This window comes from Anas platyrhynchos, chromosome 8, assembly GCF_047663525.1.
Source record: "Anas platyrhynchos isolate ZD024472 breed Pekin duck chromosome 8, IASCAAS_PekinDuck_T2T, whole genome shotgun sequence".
NCBI classification, from domain to species: Eukaryota; Metazoa; Chordata; class Aves; order Anseriformes; family Anatidae; genus Anas; species Anas platyrhynchos.
In genome coordinates, this window is record NC_092594.1 from 31,775,430 (window position 1) to 31,792,125 (window position 16,696).

At 40.2% G+C, this 16,696-nt stretch overlaps 1 protein-coding gene across 7 annotated transcripts in view; it reads right to left on the reverse strand.

Annotated features, from left to right (window-relative positions):
* BEND5 (BEN domain containing 5) overlaps window positions 1-16,696 on the reverse strand; it is a 923,615-nt gene that overhangs the window by 214,177 nt on the left and 692,742 nt on the right. For 5 of the 7 annotated variants that reach the window (XM_027463542.3, XM_038182813.2, XM_038182812.2 and 2 more), the window contains exon 7: window positions 1,311-1,400. The exons of the other annotated variants lie outside the window; for them this stretch is intronic. In XM_027463542.3, the coding sequence (XP_027319343.3) occupies window positions 1,311-1,400 (90 nt within the window). The remainder of the gene's footprint in view (window positions 1-1,310; window positions 1,401-16,696) is intronic. 7 annotated transcript variants of the gene reach the window in all.

Consider the following 16,696-nt stretch of genomic DNA (forward strand, 5'->3'; position numbering starts at 1 on the left):
GCTTCATTTACAAATACCACCTCAGCAGCATGCCTCAGCCCTCATTTTGCAGGGCTATGCCAACAGCCACAAACAGAATCAAAGCACCCAATTAAAAATCCATATTCATTAACAAACACCATGTATACTAAAATGCCCTGCATTGACTATGCCACCACAGGAGATGAAGCACTTGCTGAGTTTCCCTGCTCTCAGCCTGAAGCCCTGTTGTCTTAAAGGAAAGATTTTACTACATTTGCTAGCACACAAGCTGATGAGAAGAGGCCCAGTATCCTCTTAGCCCATCGGGCTATGACAGAAGAAGTGACAGCTGTTGACCTTTTGCCTTAGAGAGACGCCAGACATGGGGCTTCGCCAGGCTGAGAAGTGCACAGAAGACCATGAAACTGTGCCAGACCTTCCACACTGAGGTCTTTAGGTACCAAGAGGGCCAGTTGCAAACCAATCTGCAGCATTACGAGCAGCCAATATAATAAGCTCTGCATATTCTTGATTGATGCAACTCATTGGCTAGGCAGGGCCATACCCGAGCTGATGCAGTAAATTAGCACATTCCCTTGGTTTCGGGGAAGTTATGCTGATTTACACCATCAACAATTTATCACCACAGAAAAATCACATACCATAAGTACAATATTTCAGACCTATACAATGAAGTTATATGAACACATGCAAGGATTATTTATTTATTTGTACCCACAAGCCTGAGATTTATAACTCGTTATAAATACAAGCTGGGTAATTTGCTTTCTATTTTTAGCAGGAATGCTTTGTGCAGAGAACAGCTGTCGGCCACTGGGTGCTGCGCTCCTCTGAGCAGCAGCTTCAGACAAATAGAGGCCTCTCAGAATTACACCGGAGAACTAGGGCCATTGCTTTGCGGTGGAAAAAAATATTGAAAATAGTAGAAAGCAAGAAAAAATAATGGAGAACTGCTCTCAGAGCTTTCCCACTGGTTTTCCTACAGAAAGGAGCTGTATGGGATCACATTGCATATGTGCATGTCAGGCTGTCAAGTCTTCCTGAATAACCTCAGCGCCCACTGTCCAGTTCTGATCAAATTTTGGAAACATTCACAAGTCTCAGCGATAATGTATTCCCACTGACTTCAAAAAGACATACAGCTGGGTAGAGGTGAGAGTCTTCTAGTGTCTTCACCACGGGGGAAAAAAAAAAAAAACAAAACACGTCACATGAACTCAGCCTTCTGTCAGACCAACAAAATTAGGCATATCCAGCAAGGGCATCCATAGGAAACCAGATCTGATCTTTCATTTTTGTCACAGAACTGTGACAGTGCAGGCACTCACCTTGGCACACGAAGGAAGATGGTGTTTCCCCAGGGTGGACACGCGCAGTGATGAACACCACTTTCTGTTCTGCACCTGGACGCAGGTTCGCTGCAGCAGAGGGGGGTGGCAGGTGACAGAGGGGAAAAAAAAGAGAGACAAAGATCCTTAAACCGGGTCCCATATGTAGGACACACAGGGACATTAATATTAAAGCATATCCTTTTATTAAAATTGGTCATACATTATAAATAAGCGCAATCTATAATTAAAGTAGGCAGCGTCACTGGGTCTCCGCACCAGGCCATAACAGCAGACTGCACAAGGGCTGCAAACCTAATGACACGCAGCCAAACCTGCGACAACAAAGTTAGCTCTCTTTTTAAAAAACAAGATTTACTACAGTGAGTTTAACTGCACTGTAATTGCTCTCTCACTTGTGATAAATGTCCCCCTGGGGCACCAAGAAGAACAGTGGGGGTCCATTCACATCGTAAAGCCAATTGCACCCTGCATTACACTTGATACAAACCTTAGCAGTGCCAAACAACAGTAAGTGCTAACAAATGATACTTATTAGCACGGGTTTTGGTTTTCTGGGGGGGCTTGTGGGTTCTTTTGTTTCTTAACTACTTGGGTCTGTATCTGCTCTGATTGAAAGAGACATTAAAAAAAATTAAAAAAAGAAAAAAGAATTAAACTGTGGAGAAACAGTAAGTATACGAATCATGTTAAGATGTTAAGGAAATCACTTGCCCTGCTACATGAAATAGCAAGAACCTCTGAAGTGGACTATAAAAGGTGGCTAAAGGTGCACTAAGCAAACTTCTGTGAGGAAGAGAGAACATGGACCTGGAAAATAAACCGGGTCCTCTTCAAATTACAGTTCAGCAGAAGGAAGAAAGATCCTAACACAACTTTCCATGGGTTAATCCCGCACTATTGAAACCATGATGCTTCATGGATAAAGCGGGATGTTTTCCCTATTTGTGCACTGACAGCGTTAACAAACAGGAAATAAAAATTATACCCCTTCAAAGAAGTGTTGGGAACTTAAAAGACCATAAGAGGTCAGGACTTCAGTTAGATATCTTATCTAGACCTGAACACACAGCAGGAGTAATACTAGACACAGCAGGATCCAATTTAAATCTTTACTCTGAAATAAAGTTTTTTCACTGAAAGGCAACTGAAAACTAAATCCAAACTTTTTTGTTTTGTTTTGTTTTTTGTTTTCTAAATTAGGCTTATGCATTACATACATACATTCTTAAACAAGAAAGATATTTGGAGCCTGACACCAACACCTGAGGGTTGTTTGTTTTTAATTTCCTGAGTCTTACGAATGCTCAGCTTACCCAGTAGTAAATTGCACCTAACAAAAAACCACAGAAATAATCAGTACATTTTTGGTTGTTCTCAGGAGACAACTGGACAACAGATCTCAGCAAGGTTTTTATTTATTTATTTCCTTAGCCCTTCTAAATGCCCTACAGGTGCTCACCTTGCAACTCAACCATTCTTTCATTCTCGTTTCACCACTCTGGTGTTTCTGAGCCCCAGAGGCAAAGAAATATAAGAATGTCTTTGACAAACATAGCAGCTGGTGGGGTCACTTCTGTCTTGAGGAAAAGTGGGAGGCAGCAAAAAGGAATACAACAACATCAGCTGATGACCACCCCACATCATTTGCATTAACATTGATTAGCGTGGGAGGAAGGAGATGTAGCAGCAAACCAAATTTAATGAGCAAAAGAGGAAGTCTGGGATGACACCTGCAAGAGGAGGAGTTTTCTCCTCAGAAAAAAAATCATTAAAGGGGCACAGACTCATCACAAAAGCAATGTGCAGCAACATGACTACTCAGCAAAGTGGTCAGCAAACTAGTGGCCCGTTTGGAGCTGCAGCAGCTTCTCAACTATGAAACTTTTTAGAGGATGAGATTTTTGCATTTGGTTATGACAGCTTTGACCCTCTCCACCATTTTCTTTTAAACTTTATTAAACTCAGCTCAACATCTATTCTGCTTTTATCACAATGTTTAGTACATTGTGAAAAAAATGTCACAAATTTTGTGACAGAAATCACATTCTGTTTATCACAATGGTGATAAACACCAGACAAATATCATACTGGAAAGAAACCCACTTAATTGCTAACAAACAACTCAAATCTCAGCTCTCTGAATACAACTTGCATTATTTGGCCCACAACCCACGTTCCTTCTCCAACACGATAGCACATACAATCGGTCACTTGAAGCAGTCTCATTGGCTACTCCCTCAGCTCTCACCTGGTAAATGACAACTTCTACTCTTGGTTACAGATTACACAAGTCTAACTAAAACAGAGTCCCTCAGAAAATGTTTTCTACCAAAAGGAGACAAATCACAATCTAAACCTCCATGGAAAGGCAGAAAATTCAATTAACCTTTTTCATTTCATTTTTATGCTTCTATAATAACATGGAAACAACTATTTGTATGGAGTAGCTTAAGTAACTAGAATTTTCTTGCAGAAATAATGAATTTATGAAATCACGTTTGCACTACCAAAATGAAGCTCTGTAACAGGACTGAAATAGAGTTTGTTCAATATTGGAGATCTTTCCTGCTACCATGCCAGTTCAGAAAGAGACTGCAGAGAGATAGCAGGTTTCTGGTCCTAAAGCCATGGTATGGTATGGTATTGGCGCAATTTCCCAAATCAGTACTGCTAAGGCTGGTGAAGTACAAAGGAAGAGTAAGTCTCATCCCAGCAGTCTACCTCAGAAAGCCTTTAACTGGTGCCCATGCAGGAGAACGTGGAAACGAACTCCGCTCCTTCACAGAGTGCTGCAAAGCTGGGGCAAGGTACTAATAATGGCTTTAGAAATGGTTTGCCTTTCTCCTCTCCCACATTTTACCCCATTCATACTAGACATGAAGGCTCTAATCAGAAGAAATGGAAGCCATCATCCTAAAAAACGTGCATTCATTTGATTTTAACGCCCACACATTTTCATGAAATACATCTATCCACTGGCAAAACAAATTCCAGTCTTCCTTTCCCAGGGACTTTGCAGCATGAGATGGGCTGTTGCCAGCATTTTGTATTCAAAACCCTGCAAGTTGAAGACTCCACAGAGGAAATAAAAAAGAACTATATTGCATTACGCTTCACTGTGTTGTCTCGGCTTGTCTGTCCAACAGAACTGTAACATCTGCGTTGAAAGCGAACACTGATGTCGTTGCTGTCCTGGCCGCCTAGTCTCTGCTACATTAAACTGCTTTAGCAAATCCAATCCAAGCAGCATTTACTGTACTCTGGCTTTTCCTGAGAGACCAGATTAGCACCTAATTCCATTTGTTTTTGTTACTTCTGGTCACAAATGTCATTTCAGGTAGGAGTACATATCTCAGCAACACACACTACAAAAGAACACAGTTTCTTGTCTCTATCAAGCACCACTAGACCGGGTTGGGTCAAATAAACACAAGTTTTTCTTGCCAGTGGTTTGCAGCCCACGTCCCATCAACATCTTTAAGCCTTGTGTGAGCAGTGCAAAGAAACCAAGTGGTACAGAAGGTAAAAGTGGTGCCATTTGTACTGCAGAGCAAAGACTGTACTACAGGTTCTTCAAATCAGACATCTCGCCCTAGTCACATTTTCCTGGTGGAGGTGGAAGCAGGATCTTGGCTCCCATACAGCATCCATGGGAGGTCAGCTCTGTGCAGGGGGAAGCACCTCCACACAGTGCCTTTGCTGCTCACTGACTCTCCTCACCTTCCAAGCATGCTTACATAGTCCCACCTGGAGCACAGAGGGATTTTGTTTAGCAAAGCCTCACTTGTACCTGGACTCTACCAAGCAGCGGTCCTACACATCGCACTCAAAATTGGATCCAACCCTCTCAAGTTCCAAATTTTCATTCAGGCTCTGGCCCTGACTCTGTCAGGTGCTTAAATATGTGATTTAGTTCGACAGACCTCTATTGTGTTTAAAAATGGGCTTAAACATAAGTGTTGGCATAAGAGCTTTGCTGAACTGGGGCCTTTTAGCAGGAAGCCTGCTTCTGAGATCATTGTCACAATATTTTAAAGTTGGAGATTGTGCACTATTATCCTTTATTGCCTATTTTATGCCAAAGTCTCTTTTCTTTTTCTTTTTACATCCCTCTTAAAAGCAAAGCTATTTTGGGGCATTTAATATTATTTAATCTCTTTACTCTGGCAGTGTAGAAATTACAGGGACCATTACAATGGTCCTGTGTGTGCGTATGCTTTATTGATGTATATGCTGACCTAATATCAAATTGATTTTGCTCAGCTTTTCTGCTGACCACAGAAAAATGCAAATTGGGTATTATATTTGCACACTAATTTTATTGGGCCCTTGTGTCTTCATAAAAAGATAAAGTTTGGGCTAATAAAAATAAAACATTTCTGGTACTAATATAGGCAAATGTTTATGTAGGCAGGTAACAAATTGGTTTGTCATTTAGGGGAACATAAAGAGCACTAAAATCATCTTTAGGCAAAATAGATTGGGGGCTTTCACTTAGCTTTTAGCTTTCATTTGCAAAATCAATTTAATGTAACACAGTGTCTCAAAGACAGGGTGACACAGGATTAAGACATTCATTGTATTCCTTCACCATAATTCCCCCTTATTCAGAGGCCCTGGGATTTGGGTTTGCTCTTGTTCAAAGGAAATTAAATATATTCCAGGAAAAGGGAAAAAGGAGCACTTAGACTTCTGCTATATGCAAGCATCCTATAGGGACAAACACAGGGGAAGGGCAGGAACGTGTGACTCAATGTTCTGAAGGTAGATGTTCGAAGAGTTATCAACACATTTCAGTGCCACAAGGAATTTGAAAGTGTAATACTTGTATGATCTCCTTGCCTAGCTATTTCTTTGTTCCTCCTTCCTCTTCCTTCAAGTCCATTTTAACAATGCCTTATGCATCTCTTTGATGGCCTGCAACCTCTGCTAGACTGCAGCTAAGTGAACTTCGATGACGGTTTAACTAGATGGGCATATATCAACAGCCTAACTTCTATTTACTGAAATGAGTTGACCTATTTAAATCCCAGAGCAGCCACTATTTCTGCTCAGCTCTTGCTTTTCATCTCCTTCCCCATCCTTCCCTCAATTGCAGGGTATTTTGGAGGGGTTCCATGCAGTGGGAGGTTACATAAACAGTTTTGATGTTAATACTTGACTGCATTTTCAAACTAATAGCCCAGCAAAGGGATCTGACTGTAAAGCAAAAGGCCAGAAGTATCTCCTGGTAAAATTACGCTGAAGTAGATCAAATGACACTGCGAAGCTATTTGCAAAATCAGAAATGGCAAGTAACTGTAGACGAAGATTCCCCTTACCTCCCAGACCCACTTGTTTGTTTTTAATCTTCATTAAGTCTTGGAAGCAACTGTTTTTCCATTTGGTCTGATACTGTCAGCTTGCCACCCTTCCAAGGCAGGAAAATTAACCACATATAAAACCATTCCAGGTACACTCATATCATCCTCCCTCACTCCTCCTCTCCACTGAAGAAACACTCCCACCAAAAAATGAGGCTTTGTTTTTAAATTATACATACTCTTTTGAACATTAGAACATACAGTCCTATGAATAAGAACAGTAATCTGGAATATGAACAGCACATTATCGTCCTCAAATGGCCAAGGTGATGACAACTCATAATTAAGGATGCAGACAGTAGCATTTAATGTCACCTACCTGCATCACCATCATATCATAACAGTTTAGCAGACAGGTCCCTAGCCTGCTTTCATTTTCCCTCTCCTACTTTGCTATTTATAAAGTCAGGTTGGAGTGTAGATAAACCCCTTGCCCTCCAGAGACCACAGACAGGCAGTAAATTATGGGAAGGCTAAGTGGTACATCAAATGTGTCTCCTCAAAGCTATATATCATCTTGTTAAAGTTGATGCCTAATCCCAGAACCCCAGAAATCATTCCCAAAATCCCAGAAAATGTTTGTGTCCTTCAGCTGGTATAGAACAAGAAACTAAAGTTCCCCTGCAGGAAAAAGCATTATAGCCATCTTTTTCTAGAAGTCATTTTGTTTGTGTGCCTTTCAATACTATTTCCTTAAATTCTGTAGAATCAGAACACACCCATCCATATTTGAATAAATAAACTCTGATCTACAGCACTCATCATTTTTTCTTGCAGATGTTAATATCAAATTGCAAACTAAACAAACCAAAACATGTAGCATTTATCTTTTAAAAATCGTACACCAGACAAACACAGTAGTTTATGTACATAGCACTTCTCCAGTTACCACCAGTGGCAGTATAAAAATCTTCAGCCATTCCACAGAATTCTCTTAACTGAACTCCAGGATAGTGAAGATAGGCAGAAACACTGAGGAGCTGCCTGCAGCCACAAGAGAAGTGGGCTTCCTCTTAGGGAAGGAATCAATGCTAACTGGTACCTATCTTGTTCTCTCTTTTCACAGCTATCATCCCTCTAGAAATGTTTGCTGTCCCAGTAGCTTTCACTTTATACAAAGGAGAGAAATAAAATATAGAAATAAAATATTCAGATGCAAGATATTTCCACCTGCAATACTACAGTTACACTGGTATCTTTTCAGTTTGTCTTTAAAATCCAGGGATTCAAAAGATATTGCTAGGGCATGCTATAAAGCAATTCTCTATCAGCTCTCTCCAGTGGAGAGGGCTAAGGCTATGTTTGTTTGCTACAAGTATGCATGGGCTGAAAGATAAGGGAATAATTTATGTCAGAATTTCAGCCAAGATAGCAAAGAGGGAATTACCAACCACTCACAGAACAGTCCAGCAGTTACAGGAGCAGCCAGGACACCTTTGTTCTGTTCTTTCCAGTTTTGCTGTGGATTTGTCTGTGATTAACTTCAGTACTTAAAATTTCCCCGTATAAAAAATGAGCATAAACATGTGAACTACAGAAGAGGACTGAGAATCTCAATACAGCTGTACTCAGACTCTAAGCTTCTGAGATGCAGAGCCACATCATTGCATCCACAGATCCTTCCAAAAAAGCAGTTCTGAAATGGACATCTGCAGCTGCCAGGAGATGCAACTCTTGAATCCTCTTGTCCAGCATCTCTAATCTCTCAAGGCCAACGGATAAACAGAGAAGAAACATGCAGAAAAACATGTATGGGTCACAGAAGATGTTTTTAGAAAGCTGTGACTGAACACTAGCACCCACTGGGGCTATGCCTTCATTCTCCTCAGAAACAGCCAAGAGCTCAACGTGAACAGTAGTGGAAAAAAGACAGGAGAAGCACAAAATGGTGGACATAGCTGGATAGTTACCTCCCAATGTATTTTGTTCTAAGTAGAATCATAGATCATTCTGAGGAGAAAAGAAATGAAAAAGCAATCAAGGTTTCCTTCCTCTGCCAGCTCAAACCCAGGGGAGCAGTGAAGCACAAAGTATTCCGCAATGCAACTAACACAGTCGCTGGATTTGCCTCCTATATTCTCTCTCAGACATTGACATGAACACCACAAACCATTCTCTCATTCTTCCCATAACACCAGTTGTAAGTGAGCATGGGGTGTCCCCGCAGGAGGTGGTTTTTTTTCTTCTTTTTGCTCTGTCAGACCTTCCGTGGGAGGAAGGCAAGAGACTGATACAGGGTTAAGCAGAATAAAGCCTTCCATGTACAAGACCTTGCTTGAAAGCAGTGATCCCAGGCAGGACATGCAAGGTGTTCTGCAAAAGGTTCTGGCCTTTACCGAACTATGGCAGTGTGTTCTTCAGTAGCTGAGCTAGAAGTCAATAAAAAGCAACCTGCTGAAATGAGATTCATGAAGAACACTGCTCCTCAGATCATGACACTGACCTCTCCAGGAAGCGCTAACACTGTCTTCAGAGAGAGTGTTGAGTCTGCAAGATGAGAAAGACACCAGTGAATAGCCCCTCTTCACATTCACAGCTTGCCTGAAATCAAAGTTCAGACCTGAGCATGTAGCACCAAAAATTAAGATTCTCAGTAGAGGATCTTATGTACCAAATTAAATACCTCATCAAGATGGTGGACACAGGTAGGCCTCAGCTTACCACAGGCCTGAAACACTTGTACACATCTCTAAAGCAGCACAGAAGCAAATCTGTCTTTACTGTAATATTAGTAATTGTTTTCAAATCAGGATAAGAGGCAGGTTCATTTTAATGTAAAGGGGATGGAATAGAGGGTGGAAACCATCTCCTCTCACATCAGAAGCTGAGTTACCACCTTTCCTGGACATACTGCCAGGCCCCTGCTTTGTTCGCTCACTCTTCCCAGTTTGTAGTCACAGGGATGTGCTGTCAGGGAGTCTGTGGCATGAGAGGAGTCCAAACAGTTCTAAAACAGTTTTGCTTATGTGTTTATATTTTACACGCTGGACCATGACCTACCATCAGCAAGCATCACAGACATGACCTTGGACAGAAGCATACTAAGAATATTCAGCCTGTATCGTACATCCAGCAGTCTAGGAGGATAAAATCCTGTCACACCCTTGTAGTTCACTTCAAGGGAAAATGGCAAGATGCATGCCCAGACGTAGGGCACCTTCATTCCTCATTAAAGATGAAAAATTAAGTAAGCTACCATCCTGATTCAGACACTGCTTATAACTCCCCACACACATACTGTTACATAAGCAGTTACCAATAAATGTTTAAATTCTGCCTGGACACACAAAACTTTCTCCTACTCTAACCAACCTGCCATGTCTTTTCCCCTCTTACCTGCCTTTCTGTGAACTGAGAACAGTTCCTCACACAGATGATTTTTCTCTAAGATGTCTGCAAGCAGCACATTAACTAGTGCACTAGTGTCTACCAATCTTAATTGTGCTTTTTGTCCCATCATTAGTTAGCAATAAATTTCAGGGGTACAATCACATGGCACAGCATATTGGGTATGCTATGCAACAATCATTTTGTCTGCATAAATATACTGGAAGGCTGTGCAAGCTTTGTACAACACAGCTAGTCAGCAAACTGTTAAAACCAATTTATACACATGCACTCTCTCTCTCAAGGCAATAAGCCTATGGAGAATTTTAATTAAAGTCAAAGGAGCTTTTAAAAGTGGAGAGGGAGAAATCTAGCACAGCAAGAAATAAATTAATAAAAACGCGCTCCAAGTTGAAGCTCAAGGGGATCACTCTCCGTCATCATTTATTTAAAGGATGGGACACGTCAAAGATAGGAATGTCAAGTGGGAGATGCTGTGAAGCAGCAGAGGACAGAAAATGGGCTGATGAACTGGATGCCACAGCTCCTGTAGCAGATCATTTTTTGTCACAGAGGTTATATTTGTGTCTGACCACCTGCTGCTTGATATTCACAACCTCTCAAAGTTAGTCACCAAAATATCTGTATTCCCTTTCACATTTGATCTAGCAAGGACCTTTCAGCCCATCTAGACCACCCTTGTCTGGCTAGCACCCAATTTGTGCTGAGAACTATTCCACTACCTCACCCTGACGAGATTTTAGTTGGTATTCACCCAGCAGTTTCCTTTGCAGAATTTTGGTACTTCTCACTTGCTTCTTCCCCTGGTGTTTACATATTTTTAAATGTCTTAATTTTGCATGCATTGTTTTAGCTTCTGCTCAGGCTTTGGAATATTCCAGAGGAATGAACTGACCCCTTCAGATGAACCCGTACGCACAAGCTCACCACAGATAAGCTCAATTCTCATGTCCTCACGATCTTTTTATATAGAAAGTTTCAATGCTCCGATGAGAGCTGGCATTCTGCTCTTCACCTGTCATTCTTGCAGCCCCTGTATCATATTTTGTAGCCTTTTCCATAGCAGGGAGATTTCTTCACTTGAGGCCAGTTGCAAACAAGCAGTGCCATGCTGCTTAGCTTTAACAACTCCCAGTATCAGCTGCTATAGCAAACTCTCATCACCTCCGCCTGCCTGTCTTGTAACAGCTCACTGGGGTGTAAGATGCTTGTGTGGATCAGTGTCCTTAGCAGCCTCCTAGGTCTCCAACCCTGTATTCAAGGGAATATAATGCTTCTAGTTGGTGTACCATCACAAGCCTCCCAGCATCAGATGCAAATGAAAGTAATCATCCATAATAAATCATGTGATTATGCTGGAAACCCATGCGTGTCTGATCCTTCAACTACTAGAATTATGGAGATCCAATATTAACTGCATATCTTGACACTCATTATCTCATTCACAGTGTTGTGCTGTCTATTTTTCACCAGCCAGATCCCTTGGTAGGGACAAAAGCTTCATGGATTGATAAGATCCCACATCAATTTCCACATAAAAACAAAAATGTAACTAATTTCCAACATAAAAAAAAAATTGAAATTTGAACCTAATACATATATTTATTAGTGAATGTAAATTGAATTACGTTTTGCCCTTTTCCATAAAGAAGAAAAAAGAAATGCCCTTATCATGGAAAGAGGGTTAGAAAGGTTAAAAAAATGAAGAAAGTCAAAGTCATTACATTCCAATCAAACTTGATAAATATGTAAATTACAGCAACTAAACAGTTGGCTTTGACAAATTACTTCCACGTAATGGATTTTTCATAGTAATGAGGCTACAGTGCAATTGTTTTTTTAAAGCCTTACATTTCTCATTAATACAAAGTGTGAGTCAGTATGCACAATGGGGATATTTACTAAAAATTTAAGAAAAAATTCAGACAGTAGTTGACATCACAGAGGGATGCCACATCCTGAGATGGTGTCATTGCTTCCATCAGCACTGACAGATTGTTGACTGGTCTTTAATTAAATAGCTTGAACTTGAGGTGCTATTCAATGCCAAAGAAGTACAAAACCTAGGACTTCGTTAGTTGCAATTCATTTGTGATATATTTATCCATCCAACACTATCAAGGGTGCCAATGGCATATGCTGCACAGACTCTCCAAGACCCACAAAAATGGAAAAAGGTGCAATAAAATCACTTCAGTGACGTTTAAATAACCTCTCTGCCCACCTGTATCTTTCTACCTCATTCAGGTCTTTGACCTTTCAGACTCTGCCTGCTGATCATCATGGCATTTGTGTACCATCTTCTCTGCAATCTTCCCAAGTCCCTTTCAGCCACTCAGCTCATAAGCTCTTCTACCCTCAGCCTTATCTTTATTTTAATAAGACTTTACAACACAGGTTGGATGCTAGTCAAGAAAGATTCATGCAGAACACCCTCATTTGTAGAGTATTGCTTTCAATTACCTTACCATTGTGCTGAAAACGATCTGGTATTCAACTAGGCATCTCACAGTTTTGCTCTAGGCTCCAGTTTCACTCAATGCAACTTACTTAGGAACCTATAAAACACAGAAAAGGTTGGAGCCAGCAACAGTTTTTCAAACCAAAGTGGCAATGACTGAAGTGGAAATGTGTCCAGAAACATTGCAGTTTCCTTGATGTGCATTCATAGCCTTAGCAAGGAACACACCACACAGTGTTGGGAGATAGGGTGTGCAGACTGTTAGCAGTCAACCAGCCAGTTACTAGTACATGTGAGACTGTGTTTGGATGACCAAATTCAGTGACCAACAATTCATAAATTCATAAGTATAACATTGTACTTAAGCAACAAGCTGTTCTCTGCAGACATTTTACTGCATATGCAGAAGCCTTCCTATTTTTTTTTTTCCTGATGTAAATAGGAAGACCCAGACTAATTACAGTAGGCAGAAAAGATTAGCCCCTCTTTGTACCATACCATACAAAGCCAGATTACACTGGTGCACACAGAGACTCAGTTTACACATGGTGTGTGATAGCACAGATCATCTAGGTTGGATATAGACATTTCTGAACAAATAGAGGAGAACTTTCAACATGCATGACTATGTCATTTGATACAATTTTAGTTACTCAGCTATTCCTATTGAGCGAGGGCAGTATTCCTTCAGCATAAGGAACTTCGCCACTTGACATTTGAATTTGTGAGCCAAGGCTACAGAACTGAGTTTATAGTTACCCTACACACTGTCCGTGCACCCGAGGGTCAGCCAATATAGGACGGTGATAGATCAAAGAATATGCTGCTGATTTTAAGTAATTTAAAGTAAAAACAACCCTTCTCACCCCAATCTGTTGAAAGGACACAAGAGTGAGGAAGGGAAAACACAGCCAGGGGGAATGTCAGCAGAAAATAAGGACAGAGAATGTGGAGGAGGGAACATCATCTAATAAACCTTATAAACCCTGGCTATAGCTCTGCATGCATGCATTTCTTTTGCTGATATAGGATGCATACTCCATGTAATGCTATTCTTGTAAGCCAGGAAAATCTGCATGTAATACAGCAGGAGAATGCTAATGACTTTCAGCTGAGCTGGAATTGAACATTACTTGCCTTTATCAAAGGTAGACTTCAGAGCAAACAGTCAGCCTTGGGGTTTCTCATGGAGTTAGAAATCAGTGAATACAACATGACCACATACATCCCTCTTTGTGCTAAGTGTCCCCCAATTGCACAGGAGTTGATAATCCCTCCTAAATATCCCTCAGGCTATAGCAAAGGTATTTTTAAAGCAGCACTTTGTCAGTAAGAAAAAAGTAATTTCAAGCCCATTCAAGTGATGAATACTTGAAGCATAGGTGGGTTAAACAGCTCACCCAACACAGGCTGCTAAGTCACTGGCATGACTGCCAGCAAAACATTTGTACTCCCCACATCAACCTGTCCTTACCAGGCTGTGAGGACTGACCCTGTTTCTTCTTACCTACATCTCTGATGGAAGCCACATTACCTGAACACTCTTCCACATTGAAGACATCTGACAGATTTGGAGCTATAAGAATAGATACTCCAGATGAGTGGGAGAAAAACAGCAACTGATGGCCTTAATCCTGATGGCCTTTTTCAATAGAAGCTACCAGTAAATGACAGAAAAGCTTAATTTGAATGAAAAACTAGGTCAGCACTTGCAGTGATTGCCTTTTGAATTTAAGAACTGATTTAGAAGAAACAGAGAATAGATTACCCCTAATTTGCTTTATCTTTACATTCTTGATCTATTGATTATAATAATTGTTGCTAATGGAAAGATAGGTTCCACAAGTATTACCATACAGACAGCAAGCAAGAGTGAAAATGGATTTAAACAGTTTTGTTTCCAGAGTGCTAGTGTAATGTAGTACTGCAAGACTGCATATTTCCAAGGCAAAGAAGAAAAAATAAAGTTTGTGCCATTAAGTACAAGATTTTCTCATCACTGTGGAAAAATCTTTCAAACCAGTCATGTCCGCGCTGATGACATTTAAGACTGAACCCTGGAGAGATTTTTCAGAAGTTGTCAAGGCTGAGCCCAAACCACTACCCCAATTTTCAGAAAGCTTCTAAAATGAAAACTTTTTGAAGGTCATTGTCCTCTATCAAATATGTGATGTAGCATTGTCTGAACATGAGGATTGAAGTCAGAAATCCTGTGTTTTTTGTTGCTCCTCCACCAAACTGATGAGTAACCTTTCAAAAGACATTCAAGAATAAATCCACAAACAGATTTAGCAACTAAAGTAACCTAAATCCCATTTAAGCCCAAAGTTTAGATCTTCAAAAATCTTTATTCAGTTGTCCCCTACTTTAGGAGATGTCAATATCCATAGGCAAACAGAGCTCTCTCTTTAGCCAAGTCCCCTCAAAAATGCACATGCCTCTGTCTCTCCCACTAGTTTCAGCAGGCATTTCTAAATTTTACCTAACGGAAGGGAACCAAACAAAACATAGCAGTAAAAGCACAGTGGCAACCACCTGTTTTCTTCAGTACTTACTCAGAATGAAGGACGTCCCCAAACCAAAGCTCTGCCTGATGGCATTTGAAGCTATATTCACACTTCCAAAAGTACCCTAAACATATCACACTGCAGAAGTGTTGTTGTTGTTTTTAATATGAATACTTAACATTAAAAAAGGACACAGCAGAATCCTGTTTTGCCTCCTTCCACACTGACACCCTTAATACTAATTTACAGGATCATGATTACTTTTGCTCAACAACTAACCCACTGTACATTGACTTGGGTGACAGAAAGCGAAGTAGATTCAGCATGAAGAATTAAGAGCCTCTTCCTAGCTCCACAGCCTGAGGACGTGCATGCTTTCAAGGCTCAGATTTAGAACACAGTCTGGAAAAACTAAGATTATGGAGGCTGGGTCAAAAAGTTGTGTCTTCCAATCATCCTTTGGAACGGGAGCGTTAGGGGGAATGGCTTGCCTAACTCCAGGAGACAATTGTGAGTCAAAAAGCCTTCTCAGTGCTAATTAAAAAGTGTGTTTAAGATATGGACAGAATTCAAGACCTGTTCTTCAGGGCTTCATATTTGGGTGCCTTGATTTGGCTGGTTTTCTAATTCTCATTCTTTGAATGTTCTGGAGCACAGATGACTACTGAAGGACTGATGCTTCCTGTAAGCATCAGCTCAGATGCCTTCAAAATTGGCGCAGGAGTTGTATGTACGTACAACTCCTTTTTTTGTACCCCTACATTTACAACTCAATTTACTTTCACCCAGTTTAATAACACTGGTAATAATTACCTGGTTTTAAACATTGCTTTGATATCTTTGAATGGAAAAGAACTTTACATCTGCATGCATATATTACTAAAAATAACTCAGGTGTTTGTTATTTTTGCCTCTTCGCTGGGAAATTTTGGAAAGTACTTTTCCAAAATCTGCACCTTGATCACTCAGTATTTTATCTACAAAAATGCAGACTCCAATATTTTATTTGCTTGAGTGGACAGGAGACATCAGGGGGAGGAAGAAAAAAAAGAAAAAAGGCTTTCTTGAACATTTTGGTTTTAATCCATTCCTTTCCTATTTTATCTGGCTGTGGGTCACACATACAATGTATGTCCAGATGATACTAGTAAGCCAATAGTGGATATATTATGCTTTTACTTTTTAACATGCCATTTACTCCTTTTTTGGATAGAAATAGAGAACCTGAGCTGCATACAAATGGGTCACAGCACCTCATGTTTACCATTAAACATGAATTAAATCTGAGTAGCTTGGCATATCTCTATAATAAAAAAGGCACCGTTAATAAGATTTCATTAAACGGAGAGCTAATGTGTAACATTCTTATATCAGATATGTGAAAACAGAATTTCATAACAAGGCTGGGAGAAGTATTATCAAGGACCTAAGTAGAAAATCTGTCTTTTTCGATACTGGAGGAATTTATATTTGAAGAGTGTTCTTTCCTATTGAGATCTTCATTGACTTGTACAAAAATACTGCTTTTAATCTCAAATCCCCACTGGCATTTTCATATAAGCACTGAAAATGCTATTGGGCTTTAGAGATTTAATTTAATGAAGGAAAAGTATTTCTATTAAAGTATGTAATTTTTATTTTTTTTAAACACAACATCTTCTGAGGAACCAGGGAAACGAGATT